Raw genomic sequence first — 26,523 nt, 5'->3', positions numbered from 1 at the left:
TCTATTTTGAAAAAATAAAAAGTGGTTTGCATATTCAGGACATTGTTATCTAGATTTTCTTTCATAAAACTATGTGAATAGCTTATGCAGAACAATTCCCATGGGAAAAAAATGTGTCTGCAAGTAGTCTATGAGTAAAGCTGGGCAACTGCACAAATCCCTGCCTAGAATCCTGCTCAGCCTTCCCTGCCCCACCAGGCCCATAATCTGCCTGGTTATGAACCAGAGGTCCATGTCTTTCCAGATCCACCTCAAAAATCCTTCCCAGCAGCTGCCCACCCCATCCCACCCCACCCTGCCTGATCTGCCATAGGTACACTGGGGTCTCCATACCAGAATTAGATAAGGTTACCTTGTGGTCCCCCATGCAGACGTTTGGTCCAATGTGGTCATATACCACTTGCCGCTCATCATTTTCTGACTGAGTAAAAACATAAAAGAAGCTTCTAGTCAGTATCGATATTTTGTGGAAAGCCTTTGCTCAGATATCAAAAATATAGCTGAATAAATCAAATGAATTGAAAAACAGTTCTGCATTTATTTACAATGCATTTATATTTGCAAATAAGCATCATTAAAATGAATAGCATCATTAGAATGTAGCACTCTTGATACCATTATTTGGCATAAATATAACTTTAGCCACAGATAGAGAAAGCAGTTGGGTCGGTGAATTTTTGCAAGATCTGTCCCTGGACATTAACCCACAATCATTTAGGAACTTAGGAGGGTGTGTCATATTTTGACTAGAATCCTGGAAGTATGATTATCGAACTGAATGATATTTACTTCTAAAGAGGCATACACAAGTTTAGACTGCTAATGTTAAAAATGACACACTCCCACACTTCAAAACAAAACAAAGCAACTTGCTGCATTCAAAGAAGTTTCCAAATGCACCTATTATGCTTCCAAAGTCACAGAGCGTATACTTGCACTGACTTAAACACTTTCAGTTCTGTTACTACACTGCAAACAATTTCCACTTAGTGACTTTGTACTTGACTTACGTCAGCAAATACAAAAGAGAAGGGTTCTGTTTCCACAGTGATGTAGAACTGGGGATTTCAACAGCTCTTCCTGCATTCCATGCCTTCTCCAAAACTAGCAAATGTGCATCTGGCTATTTTAACATCCAGCCAAAAGCCCATTTCAATGTTATTTTACTGAGTGAGTTTTAAAAAGGAAAGGACTTAAAACTGTTAAAATTAGCTAAATTTAAACCATGGTTGGAAACACTCATACCTCTGAGGATGCAGTCATTAATACATATTCTATAAGGCACTGTCAACAGATCAAAGCTATTAATCAATTATCTTGTGAGATATTCACTAGTCAATTAATTAACTAAAATAAACAGGCCAGTATCTTAATAAAAGTGACTCTGAATTAATGAATGTATGTTTCTCTTTAGCACATGAACTAAGGATGAAACCTCACACACAATAAATTGAGTTTACTCCGGCCTAAAGGCATCCACTTCCAACCTAACCACATTGGTGTGGTAGAAAAGCTCACTGAGTTCATCAGGTCTGAATGGAGTAATTTTAACATCATTTTTAAATTGACAAAAGCACCCAGAGTATTTTCAATCCTGTGGTCTCTATTGGAAACACTTGTCAATCTTAGTTTTTTAAACTCCTATTGTCCATTCACTATTAAATGTCTTAATTGATTAGGACACTGATAAAGATGATTTGCACTTCCAGTTTAATCCTTTTACCGGAATAGGTATGAACCCTGGTTAGATTTAGTTAACTATTGGAGAAAAAATGGAAATAATATAGAAGGGAGGAAAAAGGAACACAAGTCATTACGGAAAGAACTTTTTCTTCCTCAAGACCTATTTCTAAATAAAGTTATTTGGGATTTAGTTTTGATTTCTGTGGATCTGGCTTTCAACTAGATGTTAACAGAACTACAAGCTTCAGAATGAAGAGTGAAAACATTAATATCAATGACAGTTTTGCCATTGACTTAAGTAGAACGTTTAATTTTTATATATGCATATCCATCTCAAAATGAGTAGCAGCTGAACATTATTTTTTCCCTACCCAGCATTATTTCTGTTCTGTACTGGCACTTTATTCCCTTCTTCCCTTCAAACAAATAATGAAATCGACACAGCTTTCGCTACCGCATCGACCACCCCAACCGTCTGCTTTGTTTACCCAGCATAATGACCTTGCTAAAGCAATCACTTAAGAGAGAGACTGCCTTGCAATTTCTCAGGCTGGTTAAACTGGGAGATAATTAAATCTGGAACCCACATCTCTCTCCAGATCTTTCAAACATACATACATGCGCAGCTGTGCTTGCAAATAGTTTACCACCCTAATTTATTTCAAATGAAAAACCGTCAAGCTTTCCCTCATCTGTAATCAAGTCAAGTTTGACTGGGTAAGAACTTTATATATAAATAGCCACATTTGGGACTATAAAGTTAAAACTGAATTATTTTTAATGCAGTAAGGAAGCTTAAGGTCACATTTGCTTCCTAGCATACTTACCTAGAAATCTGTATCTTTATCTATCTACACACACACACACACACACACCTTAACCTTCTGCATTGCATGCATGAACACTTTCCAATATTTCAAGCTCATAATGCCACTGCTATCGGAAGTGGAGATACATTCATCAAAAACGACTTGATAATTTACAAAGGCAGCATCAAATTGTAGATTTTCAAGTGCATAATCTTTAGACAGATAAACAAATTACAGCAGCGCATGAACAGAAACACGCTCCACTCAGCTGAGCATTCATTACGCTATGCTCTCAGGCAGTTCTGTGACTCCCAAACAGCGGGCAACCTTTGGTGTGTTAGGGCTCAGCAAGCATAAAATAACATGCTAGGGAGGTAACGGACCATGGCATGATAAATGAGGTTGTGCTAAAGCTGTTTACAGCCCCATGTCTGTACAATCTGTAAAGCCTACTGTGTGGAGCTTGGTGGCTATGGCTGTCTGCTAATTTGGGCATAGATAAAAGCTCTCACACTCTGCAAACAAATGCCAAACAAAACTGCAGGGCTCACACTGCATTTGTGAAATATTACTTCCCCTACTTCCATGTAGCATTTCAAAGCTAGCAGAATGCTTTAAAGCTTGTTTGCCCATAAATCAACAGATCCCAATTTATCCCAATTTACAAATGGGAATCTCAGACTGAGAAACAGTGACTGTCCCTACTGGGTTTTAGAGGCAGCATTCATATGGTAGGGTTTTAATAGCTTTCTCTCCACATACAAGAAATTTAGCAGGTGAAACTTTTGCCCAGTATGGTTCTGGGAAAATTCTCTATGGTAATGTTTTATCTGGTGCCAGCAGTTAAGAGAAGTGGAATACTGCCAGAAAAAGAAATCCATTCTATGCACTTGATGCATTAGTTCCCAGCAAAGAAAAACTTCAGGTATGCCCAATCCAAGTAGATCTACCTGGACTAAATTAGCAGCTCTAGCTACATCATGAGCCATTCCAGCATCTTAATCATATGTGACTGCCATATTAAATACTACTGGAAGAAAAAATTAAAAAGGGAAAGTTATTTTTTTAAAAAAATGAGCACTCAAATTATGAGCTTCAAAATGAAGGGTAGAAATACAGTACTAACATAATTGAACTACTAATATCTTCAACTGAGTTTGAGGGAAACTGTCTGGTGGAGAATCTGAATGTTTACATTTTATTTATTTATTTATTTTCTATATCCACCCATCTCAACAAGTGACTCTGGGTGGCTATACCTTTCAAATGTGATCAGACAGCTGTGTACTTCTTCCAAGACGTCTTTAGTTGGGTTCAATCTGAAGTATAGTAGAGGTTGCAACTCTACTATGCAATGCTGTCATAGAAGCTCAAATGAGGTGGTGAGGACTACTAGTCTGGGCATCCTAAGAATACTACAGATCAGTAGTTCTCAATCTTAGCAATGTTAAGAAGTGTGGACTTCAACTCCCAGAATTCCCCAGCCAGCATGTTGGGGACTTCTGGGAGTTAAAGTCCACACATCTTAACGTTGCTGAGATTGAGAAACACTGCTATAGATGGATGCCATTCTTATCTGGGATAAAAGCTCCTTACACTGAAAATCATCCAGTTTAGGTACCTCCTTACACTGAAAATCATCCAGTTTAGGCTGTGGGGTACAGAAACCAGAAAGAAGGACATGCAACCAAACTGCCACTTTTAAAACAGCACACTTGAATCATTTGCTTGTTTTATTCTTCCACTGTAATACAAACATCAGAGGAACATTCATGGTGGACACCTTTCTGACTGCCAGGGGTACAGTCTTTCTCCCTCTGAGGCTAAGAGGCTCTCAGTCATTTGTTTCCTTTCCCTCTCATTAGCTTAAGGTGCAATAGACCAATTTTCTCCCTTATTTAAAAATAAAACTTGGCAGAAAAATCACATCAGTTTCTGCTGAAATTCCATGACATGATCTGAAAGAGGGTCCATGTGACCTCTGGACTGCCTACTCTTGATTTTAATAATAAGAGCAACTTGACCTGGCAAATACAATGCTATTTTGCTGGTTTTGCAAATGCTCTTATAGCCTACTGAACCCACTGTCTCCCTCCAGAATGCTTTGGACTGCATTTCCCACCATCCTTGACCAATGGCCATCCTGATTGGAACTCCTGGAAGTTGTAATCCAAAACAACTTGAGGGTATCACTTTGAGTCCTGTCTGGAATGTCAGCACCTTGTCACACTTTCAAAAAAAAATTCAGGCCACAAATATTTTTATGACACAAAGCTTTTATGGACTAAGATCTGCTTTAACACATCCAAGAAGCAATATCGTTATTTGGCAATTTATTTATATAAATTGTATAGCTGTTGTATGCGAGATGGGCGGCAGAGAAATTTGATAAATAAATAAATAAATCCAACAATAAAAAAAAAAAAAATAGAGAGGTCATTCTGAAATGTAGGACAAAAACAAAACCCCAAAACCAAATTGTGAGCATTACATTCAATGTTAACATTAAGCAAGATAAACTCAGTATTTGTAACATAGACATCAAAGTGTTGCTGATTTAGAGCATCATACAATAAACTCTGATAAATTCTAAACACTGGTTCTAATGAAACAAACTTCCAGAAGGAACATACTGTACGTTAGAGATATCCAGATTTAGCTTATGTTCTACATGACTTAGAAATTCAGCTGGTGCAGAGGACAACCATGTATTGGTGAAGTAAGGAGACTGGAAAATGTGACCCTTATAATGCTACCTGCTGCAGTGGTTACCTGTATGTTTCTGAGCCAATTCAAAGTGATTGTTAAAGCCTGGGTCAAACTGCCTTCACCTGTATCAACTGTTTCAACATTTTAAGACCAAAAATGGTGACCTTTTCCCAAAATGCTGCCATACTTATAAAAAAACCTTGCCATCTAGAGTTTTTCAGGCTTCATTTCTGCTAGCTTTTTTATAAAAAATACAGAAAACATGTATTTAATTAAACAAACATTCCTCTGAGTAAATTGTATGGCCCAGCTGAGCCTGGAGTTGATTTAATATTTTGGGAATGATGTTCTTCATTTTTGTAGCATGGTGATTTCAGTATTGATTTTGATATGATATGATTTTTATTTAAAAGTTGCCTAGGAATATTTTAAAGAAATAAGCAAACATACCTGCCATTTAACTAATGCTTCAACTGAGGGTAAAAGAGATTTGCAATCTATGGTATATAAATGGCAAAATGCTTGAGTGATGCTTCTTGTGGGAATGGGATATCCAGTACTACCTATGAATATGTTTCTCTGAAAAAACTCTACACAGTAATAGCAAGATCTAGTAATCAGAATTCTAGTACTAGATGTCCAGAATACTCCATGTGGTTACAGCAGAGGAAAACTGTGTGTGTGTACGCGTGCATGTGTGTGTGTGAGAGAGCGAGCGAGCAAGCGGTGGAAAGAGGTAGATTAGGTGAAGGTGAACAAGAAGGGAAAGTTCAGTTCAATTTCATTTATTTTAATTGCTTGAAGAGATGTCTGGAATGCCTGGAAAAATGTAGGTACATTATTTGCATAAGACTGTGCTGACATAAAGTCCTATAGAATCCATATACAATGAATGGATTTTGATATACAGAATAACCCAAGATCACTTCTAAATAACAGAGATCTAAAAGTAATGGATGTTTAAAATCAAGAACTATTTTATTCTTGAGGTACACACAGAAAGCTTGAATTCCAGGGCAATGTTTAAATAACTGAACAAAGAACAACCCCCTAATCAAACTAGATGACTTTTACCATTGGAGTTTCAGCAAATGAACCTGGAAAAGGAAAGAAATGCAGCTACCGAGCTCAGATGCCTCCTGCAAACTTTTTATAAAAGTCTTGGATGAATTATACCTACTAAACAGCAATATGTAATCTGATGGCTCATTTTGAGAACTGGTCATACTTGCCACCTCTTGTGATCTTTAATGTACTAGAGCCCTTGACACAGAGCTGCATTCACAAATGTCCTGCACTGCATGATGCTTATGATGTTCAAGCTTTAGCAAACCATCACAACACTCATTTTTTCTTTAGCTGTTAAAATTCCCTGGTGTTACTTCCAAATTCTTAGGATTAGAGATGTGCTCTGAAATCAAATGATGCCATGTTCACTTTTAGGATGGGAGTTAATACCTTCCTTTTCAGTCAGTCCTTTTGCGTATAATTTGGTGTGCCATCTATATAACTTTTCTCTCTCTCTCTCTCTTGCAGCTGACTTTGACTGACTCTCAGCGGTTTATAATTATATTAAAATTGGCACCAAAACAACAGAAAACACAATGTAAAAGCTATTGTACTGCATAATCATTCATAGCCATGAGATTCCAAATGCCTGGTGGAAGAGCTCTGTTTTCAAGGCTTTTGTAAGTGATACCAAGGACACTGAAATCCAAACATCCAAAGGAAGGCTGTTCCATAAGGTGGGGGGCACCACAGAAAAGCACTGCCTCGCAATTGTTGAGTATCCTAAACTTTCACACTTGGGATGAGCGTATCCTCCTGGGGAGTGATCCAGAAGATACCTAGGTATCAAGCCATATAGGGTCTTAAAGGTTAAAAGCCAACACTTTGAACTGTACTCAGAAGCCTACTGGAAGACACTGCACAGCCTGCAACGCAAATTATATAGCTGTGGAAGCTTGCACTAATCAGCATCCAGGTCATTATTTTCTGCACCAGTGGAAACTTCTGTGTGGTCTTCAAAGGCAGACCCACTATACTGCAATAGTTCATAGTTGTGATAAGGGAGTGAGTCAAACTTTCCTATTTGTTAGCTGTCTTGAGCACTGAAGGATATAAGTTGAATGAATTTGTATTCTTCAAGAGGTGAAAGGAGTTGTTTTCTTTTTTTTTGGTTACAGCACTCATTATATAAAACATCTTCCTGTCTGAGGCTCAGCCCCCTGCCCCCATGTTTTTGGAAGCTTTAAAAAGTATTGTACTGATAAGTTTTTGATGTGGATGATGGAACTAGGCTGCCTTGGTATATATATTTTTTAAATTCTGTATTTCCCTTGTTTGTAAATTGCCCTGAGTCCATGGAAGTGGGTAGAATACAACTAAGTGTATAACAACAAACATACGTACATACATACACATTCCCAACTGTTTCAGATAAATTCTTACCTTCAAAATGAGTTCTTTGGCAGAATGTGACATAAGGATTCTGTCACACCAAGCTGGACATCTAGTATTCATATATTGCATTCCCTGGCTACAATCTTCACTATAAGGATAGCTGGGAAAGAGGGAGGGAACAAACGGAGTATCTGTTAGCAACTCGCATCCTTTTAACTTTTGCAAGACATATTTATCAGTCATCCGTTCTAATAAACTCTGTAAGAACCAGGCAAACATGCAAATGTTTTCCAGTGTACTTACTACTCTATCTCCAACCCTAACCTCTTTTAATGTTCAGCACTGTTTAAGGGTATTTAAATAAACAACAGGTCTGCTGCTATGGAAGTACAACATATGAGCGTAACACATTATGTAAGATGAAAAGGGCTTTCTGAACATGCCAGACAGGATGTAGTTGCTAGGTCTGGGCCATTGGATGGCATGTGTTTTCCTTTCTTTCAGGCAGCACTGCTTACCTCTCTATAGGAAGGCACATATGTGCACGTTGCTGGAGGGAGGATGTTATCTTGAATTTGAGACTGGGGACGCAAGACAGTGCTTAAGATCAGAAAGTGATCTTGAGAGTGTGAACATCTCTGCAACTTTTAATCCTTAAAAGCCTGTCAAGAGGACCTTCCATGAGTTCCTTCACTCATTATCTGCAGCAGTGCAATTTTTTTTGCATTAACTCTAATGCTACCATTTTCATATACTTCTTTCTTCAATAAATGATGCTGGTGAGTTTTAGCAATTGGGGCCACATAGATTATGTGGGGGGCACACAAAACAGGAAGTTTTGTGGCTGCAAGTGGCTCTGTGATCTCAGGGAGCATCATTCAGAGTTCACACATACAGCAACAAACTGTGACCTATTACATTTCTTTTAAATTTTGCTCTTCTGTATTTTCAGGATGTACAATCAGTTGCACATTTTGCTTTGAAGTCCTTTGGAGATAAGTTAAAGCTTTAACAATGTCTCTTACAGAAGTAGTCTCCAACATATTTAATATAATTTCACATTTTGCTTTATCTGCTCTAAACTTACAAGAACAACATAAATTGAACTAGACATAGAAAACATGACACACTTTTGAGTTGCTGTATTAATGCTAAGATTTATATACAAGGAAAAAGCCTGGAAATAGCACTGGAGAAGACCAAATAAAAAGCATTTGAAATCTAAAACAGCATCTTCTTGATTCTTGAAGAATAACAGATCGTATAAAGTCTAATTAAATATTATTTTGTTTTGCTTGAAACTTATTTTGTATTGGAAAATGAATTCCTCATGAAGAACATATTAAGGTTCGAAAATTTGCAGCTCTTTAATATTTAGTTCTATTCCAGAACCTTTTGCATAACCTGGGCTTTCACCACATGTACATTCAGGAGTTTCATGGCAAGATACTTATGTCATCAAAATGTTAGTTCCTTTCACACGTTACAGTTTTAGATAAAGATCTTTATTATATTATTTGGTCTTAACTCGATTTAAGTAAAGTTGTATTATATATTACCCTCAGAGCACATAATTCAATTATCAACAATCCAAGTACTTAACACCATTATAAGAACACACTGACATGGGACAAATAGGAAGGAGTGATAAACAGCAGAGGTTTCATATGAATTCTGTGCAGAAAGCAAAAGAATTAGAAAAATTCAGAGAAGAAATGGAGGAAATACAAATGGACATGACAGTGACAGATGAGACTACACAAAAGTCTCAACAGGTGCAACAGGAAATTGAAAAGGATGTTACTGCATTAGGTGTTACAGGTATTGACTTTTCTAAATTGTTGGCCTAATTATGGATTACAAATGCTTAATGTGGAATATAAATGGAGCAAATGCTCCTCAAAAGAGAAATTTTTTTTCATTATTTGAAAAAATTAAAATTATATAATTTGCCTACAAGAAACATGTATTAGAAAAAAGAATACAAAATATTTGGTTTACAAAAAATTGGGTGAATAATTTATTTCAGCAGGGACAAAAAAAAAAAAAGGAGTTGCTTTATATATAAACCCTCAGCTACAACCAGAACTTATACTGGCAGATGAACATGCTAGATATGTTGGGGTAGAAGTTAATTTGCATGGGGTTAAGACTCTAAAATTGGGAATTTATGTCTGAAACAAGGACAAAGTAACGTTTTATAAAGGACTTATGGATAGACTAATGGACTTCTCCTATGAAAATTGGTGTCTAATGGGGGATTGGAATGGAGTGGTTTCCCCACAAGAAGACAGAAACTCTGCGAAAAATATTAAAATTACACAAGGTAAATTACCAAACGTTTTCTTTGATTTAAGGGATAATTTAGAGCTTGTTGACATATGGAGATACAAAAATGGCATTTCAAAAGAGTATACTTATATCTCTGAGAGACACAGATCTTTTTCAAGAATAGATATGATTTGGATTTTGAAAAATTTGGCTATTAATGTTAATAAAGTAGAGATACAACCAAAGACTTTTTCAGACCATAAGCAGTGAGTCTGGTTTTTAAAAAGAAAATTAGTTCTTTCAGATGGAGGTTAAATGAAATGCTGTTAAAAAAAATAGTAGAGGACTATAAAAAAGAAATTAAGATTATTTTTAAAAAATTCTTTTAATTTCTTTTTACTGTCCTCTACTATTATTATAAGGCACAGATGTAAGGATGGTTTGGGACACAAGTAAAGCTTTCATGAGAAGATATTTTGTACAACTTAATAGTGAACTTAAAAAGAAGAGGCAAGAGAAAACACAAGCTATTTTGGATGAGATAAAAAGAAAATAAGAATTAAAGAAGCTTCCAGAGAAGATAAGTATTACCCAACAACTTAAGCTTCTACAGTGACAATTGTATATGTTAACAGTAAGAAAAATGGAAATAAAGATGAATTCACAAAACAAAAAACATTGAGTTTGCAAACAAACCAGGGAAATGGCTGGCATACAAATTATGAAAAGAAGAAGAAAATAAAATGATACGAAAATTATGAGAGGGAAATACTGTAATAACAGATAATGTGAACATGGAAAAACATTTTATCAATATTACTCTAATTTATATAAAGAACAAGAAATTTCCCTGGAGAAAATGGATGAATATTTAAAGAAATTTACCAAAGATTACAGAGGAACAGAAACAGATTATGAATGGACCTATAACAATAAGGAAAGTTTATGAAGCTATAAAATAGACTAAAACAGGAAAGGTGTCTGGACCAGATGGTTTACTGGCTTATTACAAATGTTTTGAGGATGAACTCTTACAACTTTACAAAATATGATGAATTCTATTTTACATAGGGGAAAGATGTCGGACAGCTGGAAAGAGGCCAATATAGCATTAATAACTAAAGAGGGCCAAGATTTGACTTCAACAAGAAACTGTCGGCCAATATCATTACTGAATAATGAATTTAAGTTGTTTATAATGATTTTGGCTGAGTGGTGGAAAATAATTTTGTAAGAATTTATTCATGAAGATCAATGTGAGTTGTTACCTAAAAGACAGTTAAGCAATAATATTAGAACTGTGTTGGACATTTTGGAATATTTGGAGCAACATAATGAAAAACAAGCTGCATTGATTTTCTTTGATGCAGAGAAGGCCTTTGACAATTTGAACTGGACTTTCCTGTTTAAAGTTTTGGAAAATACGAACTTTGGACCGAATTTTATTAAATGGGTAAGATTGATTCACACCTCACGGAAAGCACAAATAATTGTTAATGGAGACAAAACCCTGTGAGGTACAAAAAGGGACAAGGATGCCTGTTGTCTCTGCTCCTGTTTATTTTAGTTCTTCAAGTACTGAACAGAGTTACTAAGACAATAAGAGAGAATTGTGGGGGTAAATATTAAAAGAGAAACTTATAAGCTAAGGGCATTTGCTGATGATTTGGTGCTAGTTTGGAGGATCCATTAAAGGGAATTGAAATATTAATGGGAAAATTAAAAGAATTTGTTATGCTAGCAGGCTTTAGTATTAATAATCAAAGATGAAGATGTTAACAACAATATGAAAATAGAGGATCAAACAGAACTGATGGAGAAAGCTGGTTTTAAGATTGAGAAAAAAGTAAAATATTTGGGTATCACTATGACAAATATGAATTGTATGTTATTTTGAAACAATTATGTTAAGACATGGAATGAAATTAAAAAGGACATGCTAAAATGAGAAAAACTACAATTGTCACTGTTGGGAAGGATCTCTGTGATAAAAATCAATGTTTTGCCTAGAACGATGTTTTTGTTTCAGACAATACCTGTTTGACAACTGGTGTACCATTTAAACAATGGCAAAAAGATATATCTAAGTTTGTATGGCAAGGGAAAAAGCCATGAGTTAAACATAAAGTGTTACAAGATGCAAAGGAAAGAGGAGGATTGGGTGTACCTGACCTGAAATTGTATTTTGCAGTTTGTTGTTTGGTTTGGATGACAGAATGGGTGTTGTTGAGAAATAGAGGACTTTTAGAGTTAGAAGAACATGACTTGAGATTTGGGTGGCATGGGTACTTGTGGTATGATAAAGTCAAGGTTAATGTAGATTTCAAAAATCATTTATGTTAGACATGCCATATGGAGAATATGGAATAGATGCAAACCCAGGCTGTGCCCGAAAACACCTTTGTGGCTCTCAGCACAAGAAGCATTTTATAGATGAGAAATAACAGCTAAAGATAAATGGTCAACATATTGTGAGATACTAGAATTTTACCAAGGGGAATATAAAATAAAATCAAGAGAACAAGTGATGTCAGAAGAACATAGTTGCCCATGATTTTCTTACTTACAGTGATCAGAAAAAATTAAAGTAGATAAAAGAATTCATGGTATTGAACAATATAAGACAGAATTTGAAATGGATTTGGGTACAAATGACAAACATATAATTGCTAAAATGTATAATCTTTTATTGAAATTTGAAACAGAAGAAGAACAAGTCAAAGAATGTATGATAAAGTGGGCTAAAAACTTTGGTTATAATATACAGATGGAACAATGGGAAAATATATGGTTGAAAGGATTGAAATTTACATTATGTTATAATCTTAAAGAGAATTTTTATAAAATGATGTACAGTTGGTATATGATACCAAAAAAATTATCTAGAATATATAAAGGTACTTCAAATTTATTTTGGAAATGTGAAGAGCAAGAAGGGTCATTTTATCATGCTTGGTGGACATGTAAAAAGCTAGAAAATTTTGGGCTCAAATACATACAGTGATTCAGAGGCTTTTAAAGATTAATAGTCAACTGAAACCAGAACTTTTCCTCCTGGGACTGATGAATAAAAAGTCAGAAAAGAGCCATGGAACACTGTTTTTAAATATGATAACTGCAGCAAGGTTACTGTATGTAAAAAGATGGGAAGATTTGGCAATACCTACAATGGAGGAATGGTTGGAGAAGACAACAGAACTTGCAGCAATGGCTAAATTGACTTGTTTGATTGACAAATGTCTACATTTATCGGTGACTGGAAACCCCTTATGGACTTTTTGTGTAAACAAGAAAAAAATGAACTTACGATTTCTGGTTTTGATGATTAGACAGGATAGACTATAGAAAAGAGATCTCTCTCTCTCTCTCACACACACACACACGCACACAAAAGGGGGTTCTGTTTTTGTATCTTGTTCTCGGGATTCTTGACAAATTAAATTTCTTTTGGTGATTGTTCTGAACTTTATTTTTGGAAGTGGTGGTGGCTGTTACCACTGGTGTTGTTTTCTGTTGTTCCTCTTTCCATAATGCTGAAACCTCCATGGCTGTCCACACTACCTAATCTGGAAAAAGGTTAATGGGATTTAACTGAAGTGTAGGGAATTAGGGACACTGCAGATTGCTGGAGAGACGGATGTACAATGGAAGCCTAGACACTCACAAACACTTGTTGATCATCGTCAATAAAATGGTACAAGAACAGCACATTTTGCTCCTGAGAATATTACTGAATGTTTCTTCTCCTTTAAAATAAATGTTGTGATAAATTCTCTTTCAACAAACTGAAGCAGAACCAGTAGGAAAAAAAAAATAAAGGAAATGGTTCTGCATGGCATTGCTTTTCAGGCAGGAATGCAGTGAGTTTCACCTAGAAGACCAATGATTCTTATGGGTAGTGCAAGTTTAGACCATCTTCAATTATCCACAGGAAGAAAAGATGAGCAGATGAGGAGGAAGGCTACAAAGTAATTCAAAGAGATCTGTAAATAGTATGTAAAAAGGACTATGTATCTGTAAAACTTAATTGTTTCAAGCTGCATTCTACGCTATGAGTTACATTTTAAACTCTGCAGTTATTCGGTTTTATAATGGAATTGCTTTTTTTTTTAAGTGTCACAGTTTTAACTATTGTTTATAACCCACTTCAGAAGGACTTAAGTATTTCAAACAAATAAAAATTAAATCAGGCTTCAGAGTAAGGAATGCTACTTATCATTTATATTAACAAGTGTTTACACAGAAAATCTGTGTGAAAACTAAGGACAATTGGGAAAGGCACATTTTGAAAAACAGAACAATAAATGTACAAGGATTAAAAACGTGTGGAAAATTGTTCTGCTTATTGCTAGATTCAAAAAGAAATCAAGGCTTTCAAGGTGAAAGTTTTAAAATAAGATTTGTGGGATTGAAACAGAAAATGCTTTCATGCTTGAAGAGAAACTTATTTACCACCCTACTTGGTGTGATATTCTAAAACTGAGATGCATAGCTCTCTACCAAATGGGTTTACAAGCTACACTGCCATTAAAAAGATTAGCCGTGGCAAACAGCCAACTAAAGTGTACTGAACGTATTGGAACAAACCAGTGAACTCAATACCTTTTCCACCTCATCAAACCTAACAAGACTCATTTTCAAAACATATTATGAGAATTCAATTTGCTGCTTCACTGCCATACAGAAGTACAGCTTATTTTCTGAGTGTCCATGGGAGGCTTTGATGATGTAATATTCTTGCTAGCAGAAGCTCTTTGTCTGCAATTTAAGGCTTGCCTTTTGCAGGGAACCTATTAATGTAGCTCTGCTTTTAAGTTATGCATGAACCTGATATAACAAGACTATTCTTTTATGAGAAGTTGTTCAAATCCATCATATTTGAAATTGTTCATCCTTTTCATAGCATTAACTTTCTGAGCTTGCTAGTATTATGCTCCGAGCATAGTGCATCGGCCTGCCAAGAATTGTAAAGCATTTAATATATAATCTGCAAATTGGCATTTTGAAGTTTCTTTTAATGCTCATATAGTTTATAGAACTGGGTTTCTTAATGCATTCTTGGGTCTTCTAGTAAGAATGGCCATATGCAGAATTATTGACAATAGGTATAACAAATAGAATGAATGTCATCAGTTGAACAAGATTCATGGTCTCCATGGCAACCATGGACCTGTCCCATGTAATAGAGGGCCTATGTATACTGCGGGTTTCACGTTAGATCAGTTTCTTGTCTCAGGGTCACTAGATGTGATCTAGTGTTGGAGGATATCACCATTGCTGTGAACAGATCACTCTCTGGTTGTCCTCTAGCTTGCTGGTGCTACCCACCCCCATGGGAAGATGAGGCCTGTTCAATCCATCAGACCCAGGCAACTGATGGACCCTGTTAGGTTCCTAAAGGGAGCTTAAGGTTCTTCCTGAGGATCTGATGGGCAGCTCAGCCAATGCCTTGGCTGCAACTTGGAATAGGTGGGTGACTGAGGCCTTGGACTGGATTGCTTTCATGCGGCCTCTTCCTGTGCGTTGATCCCAGGGTGCACCTTTGTTTTATGAAGAGCTCTGGAACACTAGAAGCAATGCCTGGAGTGCCACGAAAAGAAGACAAATAATGAATCCAAATGAACATGAGTAAGACCCCATATTTGGTCCTACATCATGGAAATAAGGGTGGCAAAATATTGTTATTTCTCCACCATTATTGCATCCTCTGACAGTTGCCCTGCAGACCTGTTTTGGGTGGCCTGTTCCCTGCTGGTCACAGGTGCAACTACAGGGTCACAGTGAGGAGTATTCATGCTATGTAGCAGATACAGTTGCTTGGATTTTCTCAGAGATGGACTCTGACTGGGCAGGACCAAATGAGTTGGCTGGGGCATAGTCTTGCAATGTTACCTGGACTGAGCTAGATTCTGTGACTCCTGATATAGTGAACAAGGTCCTCTGATTGGTAAGTTCAGCCCCATTTGCTAGATCCAGGCCCCACAGTCAGTAGGTGGGTCCAAGCAATGGTACTGGCCCCTTTGAGGGAGGAGATGGTCCCCCCACAGCCTTGAAGGAGGTGGTAGTGTGCTCCCTCCTCAAGAGCCATTGCTGGAAGGTTGTTGAGGAGGTGATTGGACAGCAGTTGCAGAGGATCCTGGAGGAAGCAGATTATCTGGACCTGTTTCAGACAGGTTTCAGCCAGAGTATAGTATTGAGACAGCATTTGTTGCTCTTGTTGACCTGTGATGAAGCCAGGATGGTTGTGGTGCTTCTATCCTTGTGCCCCTTGATCTCTCAGCAGTTTTTAATACCGTCAATCACAGTATCCTTTTGGACCAGCTGTTGGGATTGCGAGTGGTGTCACTGTGCTGCAGTGGTTCACCTCCTTCCTCAGTAGTTCGTCCCAGTCAGTGTTGACAAGAGGGGAGAGATTGTGCCTGCAGCCCTTCACTTGTGCGGTGCTTCAGGGTTCAACATTCTCACACCTCCTTTTTAACATCTATATGAAACTACTTGAAGTCATTTGTCAGTTTGCAGATGATACCCAATTGTACATTTCAATTCTGGCAGTTTTGGCAAACAATCCTCAGATTTATCTGCTGTCTTGGTTAATTTTTATTTTTGTGTGTGTGTATGTGTGCCTTTGAGTAATTTTTTTCTCTTGGCAACTGCCTAGATTAGTCCCTGCAGTTTTCTTGGCAAGATTTTCAGAAGTGGTTTGCCATTGCCTTCTTCCTATGGCTGAGAGAGTGACTAGCCCAAAGTCATCCATCTGGCTTTATGCCTAAGGTGGGACTGGAACTCATGATCTCCTGGTTTCTAGCCTGGTGCCTTAGCCACTACACCAAACTGGATTTTGGTGCTACATGGTTTGTCAGTACTACTTGTGCAAAATCTTGGAATAGCAGTTTTCTGCAAACTGAACATGAGTTAGCACTGTGACGTAGCTGCAAAAAAGGCAAATGTAATTTTAGGATGCCTTAACGGAAGTATAGTTACCAAATCCCTTAAAATAATTGTTCTACTTTGTTCCATATAAGACAGATCACATCTTGGGTTGAGACTGGGCAGTATTTTTCAAGAAGAATTGATCTAAATTGGAACAAATTCATGGAATAGTAATGAGGCAAGTGTAAGGATTTTCCAACTGCCCTAAATACCATTTTGGAGGGAAGGGCAGGCTATCAACTGAACAAGCAAACAAATTCTTTCCCAGGCTTCCTTCAGCTATATAATTTCATTTGGTTTAGCTTGCAGCACCTCTCTACATTCTGCTTCCCAAGAGATATGCAACTCTTTCAAATACTAACACAATAGGATTCTTCAAAGTACATGAGAAAAACACTCATTTCTGAGTAGGTGCATGCAATATTATCATCAAACCCTGCTCAGAGATGAAGAGTTCTACCTGGAATGAAAGAAAAATAAAAATTTGCAGTCTTTCATAATGCAGGACTTAACGTTCACCAGAAATCTCTCCAATCTTTAATAAATCACGTTGTTAAAGATGTCCATTTCCTCTTACTGCTGCCAAGAAAGTTGCATGGATGTGCCCTTGCATTTACCAGGAGTTGAACTTTTCTCAAGGGCATCTTTAGCTTTTTACTTAGTCTAATAAGCTTCAATCTCTCATTACTACACTTGCCTGAAAAAAAAAATGACACTGGACTACTCTGCAGGTTTGTCCAGTATCATTCTTTCTCCCTATTGACCTAAAAAAGGTTACACTGCAAGACCTGAATAACTTACAATCTCTCAGTTGCTCTCCTGCTTTTTCCTACACTTATTCAGTAATGATAGGATTTATCTGCATGCAACTGCAGGACATTTAACAAACAGAAAAATTACATTTTTAAAAACTAGGCTCTGAATTTAAAATATTACAAACTCCTCTTTTTGCCCCTATCTTTTTGTTTTAGGTATACTTCTGCCCATTCATAGCTATAACAACAAAATTTCTGAGCTGATTTTTATGAGACAGCAATCACTTCCCACTAGGGACGATTCTCTAGACATGGAGTAGGTCAATCACTACTGTTCCTTCATTGGTTAAAAATACTGAAAAGAAGTATTTCCTTTCATCTTTCTAGGGTCTTGGATGGCCACATTTAAGTCAGGGCACAAAATCATCTATCCCTAATTTTAGTTAGGTATTAGGGTAGCCTGCATGCTTAAGAATGCATATGCTGAGCATCTCAAGATGGAAACCTTAAAGTTCCATTTAAGAACAAGCACAGATAGCTAATTGTAATAGAAATCTATTAAATATTCTCCATGGAATAAATAGAAATGATCTAAGATAAACACACATGCATACTCACGCACAGAGCTATATTCCAGAAAGACTCCTGCTGCTTTACTCAAAAAACTCCTGGTGCTCAAAATCAAAATGCCCATAAGACAAATATATAAAACTGATAAATACTAATAAATCCATCCACCCACCCTGGTGTCCTGAGTCCAAGTGATAGCCATTACAGATTGGTAGTTTTGCAAATAGTCCTTTCTGAACACCAGCAGAGAAGATGCCATCCAGATCCCTGGGGCAAGCAGTTCCATACAGCTGGAGCATAAAAATATCCTCCATAGGAAAAGACCACAGAGACACAATCCACATTATTTGTTTATCCAATGCACCAGATAGTTGAGGTTCACCTACAGGATACCAAGCTATTAGAGTAAAATTTAGAAAATTATAATAACTCTTTCTAATACTCTGTTAGCTAACTGGTCAAGTTGTGTATCTCATTTAGTCAAAATCAGGAGGGTAAACATGGCTTGCAAACATGGAAGTTAAGGTACAATGTGTTAAACAGCTGCTGCTTGCATATACTAGAGCACCATGGTGACTAAGCTAACAATCAAAGTCAAAGGTCATAAAAAAGAGGCGGGTGTATGTATGAAACAGACAATTCAGTAGCAAAGGGAAAAGAGGGTAAACACAGTCCAAACTTAATATAGTACTTAATGCAAAAAAAGACAAAAGATACGCACTGTGACTCTTTCGTGTTTGGTCTGTGACCATATATTTTAATAAACTCACAGATATTGGAAGTGATTTTTTTGAGTAGATTTTATAGACTTTTAACTTCAGTTTGACTGAAGTGGCAGAGATGTTACAGTAAATATTTTTCTGCCGTCACAAGTTATATGACTTTTACTATGCTGCAATAACCCTAATCCAGCTCTCCGTCACAGAGATAGCAGTGTTTAGTGTCATGGAGGACATGATAATGTTCTATTTGGGTAACAGGCCAAAAAGAGTTGTATTTTCATTATAAAATAACAGATTATTGGTTCCCATGTAAAATATCCTTTAACGGTTTGAAAAATGTATCTGCCATTAAAGCATGGAGTTTTGGGAGTGATCATGCAATTCATCTACATATTATACATTTTCCTGGATCAATTTAGCTGTAATGGCTATTATGGAAAGAGCAAGAATGCTGACAATATTATATTTTCCCCAAATAAGTGAAATTTGTAGAAAGAACATCCTACATTCAACAACATGCAAATACTATACAATGTGATCTATACTGTATATACTGAACAGTTCCAGTAACTGGGTTTCGAGACTTCCAATTCAATTACTGTATATACTTGTGGATAAGCCCATCCACTGAAAAGCTGAACCTGAGTTTTGGGGTGTATTTTGGCACCTAAAATTCTCAGCTTATCCGTGAGTATATATGGTAAGACAAGTAATTAAGATATCATTAGGAACACCAACATAATACTACCTCTTATAGTAGAAATAAACATTTTCCTAATCTAATACTGATGTACAAATCAACAGAGCCAATCTACATATTAAGCAAACTCTGGACAATTCGTAATCTTCATTTTTTTCACCTCCTCTTTGTCATGGGAAGAGTTGATTAGTTCAAGATGCAAAGTCTTAGAATGTGTGCCTTCTAAGAATGAAAACACAAATTGCTGTGTTTCAAAGTGACCTTGTTTGATGCTGCTCAACAAGGTGCACAGCAAAAAGAACTGTGCTATTCTGTAATTTGAGGCATCTGCAGGGGAAGTCAGAAAAAGTCAAGATGGCAGCTGCAACCATGGGATTGGGGCAGGTCTTCAACTGTATGGTTGCAGGCAGCTATCTTGACTTTTTTGATCCCCCTCCCCTACAGATGCCCTGTGTTTAATCAAATAAGATGAAAATACTTTACAGGAATAAGATTGTGGGAGGAAGTCTAAGGACACAAAATATGCATAGGCTAGAATAAACCGATGAGAAACCAAAGTATGAGAAGAGAATCCCCAGTATGAATGAGATTTGACCTATTATTCTTTCTTCCAAGTGTCAGGGCAAAGAAACTGTCAGCTCAAGGGGGGTCTGCTGAAAGAGAGAGGAAAAAAAAATTACAGAGGAGAGAAGATATCTAAGACACGAACATATGTCCAAGCAGTAAATTACATGACAGCCTAATGCAATGACAAACAAGAACAGGTCACTTTAAGAGAATGATTAATACATGAGATTACTGTGCATGCACACTTATCTGAAAGCAAACCTTGTAGGTGGGTGTGAACCCCTGGTAAGTCAGCTCCTATCTCCTCCATACAACAGTTACAAGAATAATTATAATAATTAATGGAGAGAGGTGATAAAGTTAACAATTGCCCACCTGTATCGTGGCTAACCACAATGTCCTTATTTCGTTTTTCATACCTACTGCCTTTCCATAGTGATTATAGCCTACCAAATACCTATTTCTAGCTCACCCTGAGCTTCCTGTTTGCTGAATGTCAGGGTGTCAGGCAACAGATAGAACCTACAGTGTTCAAAAGAATTACAGTCTGTTATGACTAGCATGGTACAAAATAAGAGTACATTAGAAACAAACAGGGCTTGAATTTTACTGTAGAAAACATTCCTGAAAAACAGGACTGCCAGAGGAATTACTTCTCGGGTGTCAGGCAAGTTAGTTCTGACATCAACAAGCCACAATTCTCCTGCTGGCAAAAATGCAAATGTGATGAAATCAAGATATGGCCAGCAAGCATGTTGTTAGGCTTCTAAGTCAGTGCCAACTCTCTGCAGAAGAGAGAAGTTCTCAATGCACATATTGGAAATGGTTGAACAATCACATTTTGGCAAATTATGATTGTTTTGGCTGGTCATGTAGACCATTTGCTTCTCCTTTTATGCATGTTGGTATACAAGTAGAAAGCCATTAGTAAATAATAAAGAAGAATTATGATTTATACCTTTGGAATAAACTAGGACATGACTTAACATGCATTGGAGTGCAATGCATTCTTAGTGACATTTATGAAAATGCTCCTAAATTTCTTGCTTTAATTTTTGGATGAAATCTGAAGTTCAAACTAATTAGAAGTATAATAATTGGTTGGGAATTGTTCTTGATATATGTGCTGACTTCCTAGATAATCAAATAGTTGTTATATCTAAAAATAAACAACTGTATATCTATTATTGCATGGTTATACGTTCTACCATCAAAAAGAGAAATAAGCAAATATATGTTATTTGCAATAATACATTGGAGAATCCAGAAATTATTTTGATTCTTTTCCTGACACAAAAGTAGATGCTAATGACCAGTTTAGTTTAGGGCTCACTACGTGTGTTAATTACTTGACTGCATATTAATGGTCATGAGATATTGCCTTAAGAACTGTTGACAAGACAGCTACAAATTACATGTAGTTTCCAAATTACTGTTATAAAGTGAAACAGAAAATTATCATCATTTACAAGAAGCATGGCTTCTTGATACCCAGAAATTAATTCATGAGTGACATGTTAAATCCTTAGAACATTTTTTATACTTCATAATCAGCATAGGAAAAAAGTAATTTCTGAGTAGGATAAGAAGGTTTTTGCTTTTTGGCCTGCCCACTGCTATCATATTTGCTATGATTATTTCATAAATGTAATTTCAGACAATAGCTGAACAATGCCACAATTCTTTTAAAAAATAGTAACTCAAACTTCCAGGTATAGAATTACCACAAGCCTGAAGCATTTAAAGAATAGAATTTTAAAAATACATCCCCATATCTGTCAAAGGATTAACTTCTGGGTAATACAATCGCTTTATGAAGACAGGCATTCTAAACCCCAAGAGTGATCCATTTATGTCATTTCTGCTTCACGTTGTTTTGTTCCTTTTGATCATTGTGCTAGTTTTGGGAAATAATCTATGCAATCTTGAGGGCACTTAATAGACTTTTAGCAATATTTAACTTGGAATATTTGAACGCTTTAAATCAGCGTTTCTCAACCTCAGTAACTTTAAGTTCTGTGGACTTCAACACACCCTGGCTGGAGAATTCTGGGAGCTGGGAACACATCTTAAAGTTGCTGAGGTTGAGAAACACTGATTTAAATGTGTGCAAAGACATATATGGCAATCCAGCCATACTTGAATATTTTGAAGGATTTATATTTCATTTTTAAATCCGTGGATCTTAAAAAGTACTTGGCTGCATCATGCTTATTACAGGTGGGTTAGATTTAACAGTTTTCAATTTTTTTGAAAACAATATTAAAAACTTTCAACAATTTCAAATGCATGCCTGCTCAAGCGTACAGACTTCCCTTTTTCTCTCTCTTCCCTCACTCTGAGGCAGAGACTCCCGAAACCTAAATTGCTAGCAGTCCTCTTAAAAAAAAGAACAAAAAACCAACCACAATCAGAAACTGTAAAGGTTTGTTTGAATGAATCACAATAGGAACCTGGAATTTCATTTTCTCTCCCATCTTCATCAAAAGTCTATGCCAACCTTTTGTTGTTGTTAACTGCAAGTCCCAGCATATTAATTTTCTACTGTGCCTAAACAACTCACCCTGGCTCTTCTCAGACTGCTGGCACTTCATCACAACCGTGTCAGGCCTCCCTGGCTCCAGAACCAGCACTAACGCCGGAAAGCCAAATTCATCACCAAGGTGTGCAGTGTTCAAAGCTGTCATGCTTAACCTGACTAATGACTTCTTGAGTGTAAGTGATATGAATTTACAGCTTGTATCACATTCTTTAAGCCTAAACACAAGGCAGGGGAAACTGCATCTGTCTTCATGTTAAGATACAAGTGTGTTCAATACCATTTTTTCTTAATCGGGAAAGTGAGAATCTAACTGTACTAACTGACAATCACACATCAACTGCCATAAAAGTCCGACTGCAAACTTTTAAGAAGGGAAAAATGAGAAATCGGCTGTGCAAAACTTCTCTTAAATATAGCAAAATGGAATGGATGGGCTGTGTATTTATTTCAATAAAAATATGGCATAAAATTATTGGTTGCTAAATTTATTATAAGAAATAGAATGAAAACAAGTAGACTTAAATAACTGTTGAATTGTTTAAAAAGCAATGGAAGACACAGGAGAAATGACATAATAGTTCAGACCATTCACATGGTATGTTTCCCCACAAAATGATAAAATGGCAAAACCAACCAAAGGATCCAAACTCAGTTTATGCAATATTCTTTTCATATACTTCATATCATTCATGTATTAACCCTAAATTGTGATGTATTGCTATGTGTCTAGCTTAGAATGCATCTGAGGTTTTCAGGAACATTTGAAATTTTGATTTCACGGAAGGGCAAACTGATGAGATTTTAGTGAAGATCATCCCTCCCAGTCACCCAAAATCCTCCTCTCACTTTTTCACATACCTAAATGAGTTAGGAAAGCACATACCCACTCGAACAGTAATCTGGCAGTTACAGAAAACAAGTTCTTTGAAAACCATCTAAAAGCTCTTCTGGCATTGACTCCTTTGTTATTTTGCATTCTAAAGTGTGTGTGTGTGTGTGTGTATTACGTAGATTATTTTTGGCTTAGCGTGGTGTACGAACATAGCCAATACTGTTTGTGCAAAACAGGTCATTATACCTTATTCAACATACCAGAGTTAAAAATCTTGGTTTAGCATTATTTATGAATACAGACAATACGTTAACCTTTGTTTACATTTGGGACTTTTGATTTTTCATAAATTCATTTTTGCATATGGAAAATTTCTTTGCAATGACATGAAAGACAAACCTATTTCCACCTGAAAACCACATTTAACCCTTTTTAATCCACTTGTCTGCATAAATAAAAAGTGATAATAATATATTAACATATAAATAATTATTGTCATAATACATTACAATATAACTAAATCATCTTAACTAAACATAAGTAAATCATTTTAAAGGCAAATTCTCTCTTTATGTCCTTTTTTCAAAAAAAATATAGAATGTCTTATATTTGGATAGCATCAAAACACAGATTTACAAGAACCCAAATCAATCTTTGTAATATCCTACCAGTAGACAAGTAATCCACCCATTAATCTCTTATAAATCAGATTTTGTAACCCATAATCCAGATAGTAGTGTGAGTCTATATACTATATGCCACATATATTGTATAGTATATATTATAGTAGACTATGTTATTTGTATTCAATTAATACACTACTGTAAATATAAAATGAGTAGTTCCAGATAAAATAATAATAATAATAGTAATAATATATATATACACACACACACACACACACACACACACACATATACATACATACATACATACATACATACATACATACATACATACATATATATATTTAATGGCCAAAAGACCTGAATAGACTAGTTCTAGATGATTCAAATAAGAGTCAAGGCACGTATGACAGAGGAAGGCAGATTGGCAATACTCTTCTCCTGTTACTGTCACCCTAGCTTGTAATACTTTGTTTCTGCTACTTCCAATTTATTAATTTGTTTAGATATACTATATGTTTATGTTAGATTTCAAAGACTGCCTAACCATCCCATGACTCAGAGTATAGAGAGTATATGACAGAGATATGCAGAATATGCCTAGGCAATGGGGGCTGAAGCATTTTTTAAGAACGAGATAACATTAGGAAGTGGCTCAGGCAAATGCCTCCCCAATTCACTGGAATATAAGGAGGAGGAGGAAGTGCAGTGCAATCAGAATTGCAAGATTCTGTTGTTATTGCCAATCTCAGTAAAAGTAAATTTGGCCTTGCTGTGGAGTTCATTCCTGGTCTGGTCTATCTAGTGGGGTTGACATGAAGGCCTACAGAGAGGATTAAAAACAGAGTATAACAATAGACGACCACCTAGGGAATAAGAAAATTTAAAACTGAAAACTCAGAGCATATCTGCAAGTTCACAAACTACCTTGGGCCAGAGCCTGTTGGAAGAGACAGGTCTTTAAAAGCTCTCCTGAAGGACAGCAGATTAGAGGTCATGGAGTAAATGCCAATATCAAACATACCATAGATATATAGAACACCTTTTTTTTAAATGCAGAATCTAAAAAATTAGATTGCTATACAACCAAGAGCTTTTCACCACCAAAAACAACTTGAGCAGTTAAAATTAAGCTTTGCGCAATCCATGAAATTCAGAGACCACAATGAAGATGCTGGTTAATAGCAAATGTATATCAGTGTTAAATTGATGTTGATGTGACTTTGCCTATAATTAAATTTGCCATGTAGTCTTTACAGGACAAAGGTAATCTCTTCATGCAAACAGAAGAGTGGACACTGGGGATTATTAGCTCCTATGTGTTGGGCACATAGCAGATGCAACTCTAAACTTCCCCACATGACTCCTTATCTGTTAATAACCATATTTTTGTAAGCACACACTTTACTCTGGTTTCTCTTCAGATCATGCATCACTCTCTCTCTCTCTCTCTCACACACACACATGCACACACACACCTTTTGTATAAAGAATCATTTTAAAACATGAATGGAAATGTCTAAAAAATCCAATTTGTATCTTGCATTGCCTATATAAATCGATTTCTGAAAGAATATCTGTTATAAGGAACTCCGGCAGCTTGATGCAGGTACAAGGTTATGAATTACTTTGATAATTTGAGGCTGTTTGATTCTCTCGATGGAAGAATAGCTAACCAAGCTGTGGGAGTATGTTTTCCGTCTAGAATAACTTCGTATCTTAAAAGTAAATCTGACATAGACTTCAAACTGGAAACAATTCCTAGACTACAACAACACATGGATTTGCACCACATTCAAAAACTGAGTTTTTTAACTGTATACTTTGATTTCATAGGATATCTAAATCAGAATAGACTTTGAGTAATATGGATTGAATTTATCATATTTTATCATCTTACTTAGTCACTTGCACTGTGCTGACCATGGTTTTTGTTCATGCTTAGCTGAGTTTAATAGTGATTTTCAGTCTTTTATAATGACACAATATATTCAGTTACTCATAATTAACTATGTTACATTGGAAAATTATAATCTCCATGTCGTTTTTAAATCACTTGTCTATTCACTTGTATTTTACTCTTACATCCCTTTTACTTGTTCCTTTTGTAGAGGTGTGTCATAGAAAATGTTTATGCTATTAGATGAATTTTTGGCTATTCACACTTAGTGTTACATCATCCATATGAGATTATCTTTGAACTCTGGACAATAATTATTACACTAACAACTTTCATGTCATTTATTTATCAATATTACCTGTATATTACCCAGTGACCTACAGTATCAAGACAGTCAATATTAAAATTTCAAGCAATAAAAATAACAACTGAAAAAACAGAAAAAAGGAAGATAAAATGAAGTACCTGAAAAATAATTTTAAATTAAACCATAATGTTACAGCC

General features: G+C 36.1%; 1 protein-coding gene across 2 annotated transcripts in view; it reads right to left on the bottom strand.

Moving 5' to 3' along the window:
- Positions 1 to 26,523, bottom strand: part of INPP5A (inositol polyphosphate-5-phosphatase A) — a 299,141-nt gene that overhangs the window by 3,058 nt on the left and 269,560 nt on the right. For both annotated transcript variants that reach the window (XM_063307365.1, XM_063307366.1), the window contains exons 13-14: positions 7,653 to 7,764; positions 353 to 421 (exon numbers count right to left, since the gene is read on the bottom strand). In XM_063307365.1, the coding sequence (XP_063163435.1) occupies positions 353 to 421; positions 7,653 to 7,764 (181 nt within the window). The remainder of the gene's footprint in view (positions 1 to 352; positions 422 to 7,652; positions 7,765 to 26,523) is intronic.

Source organism: Candoia aspera, chromosome 6, assembly GCF_035149785.1.
Source record: "Candoia aspera isolate rCanAsp1 chromosome 6, rCanAsp1.hap2, whole genome shotgun sequence".
Lineage (NCBI taxonomy): Eukaryota > Metazoa > Chordata > Lepidosauria > Squamata > Boidae > Candoia > Candoia aspera.
Note: the sequence above shows the minus strand (reverse complement) of the source record. Positions and strands in the feature narration are given on the sequence as shown.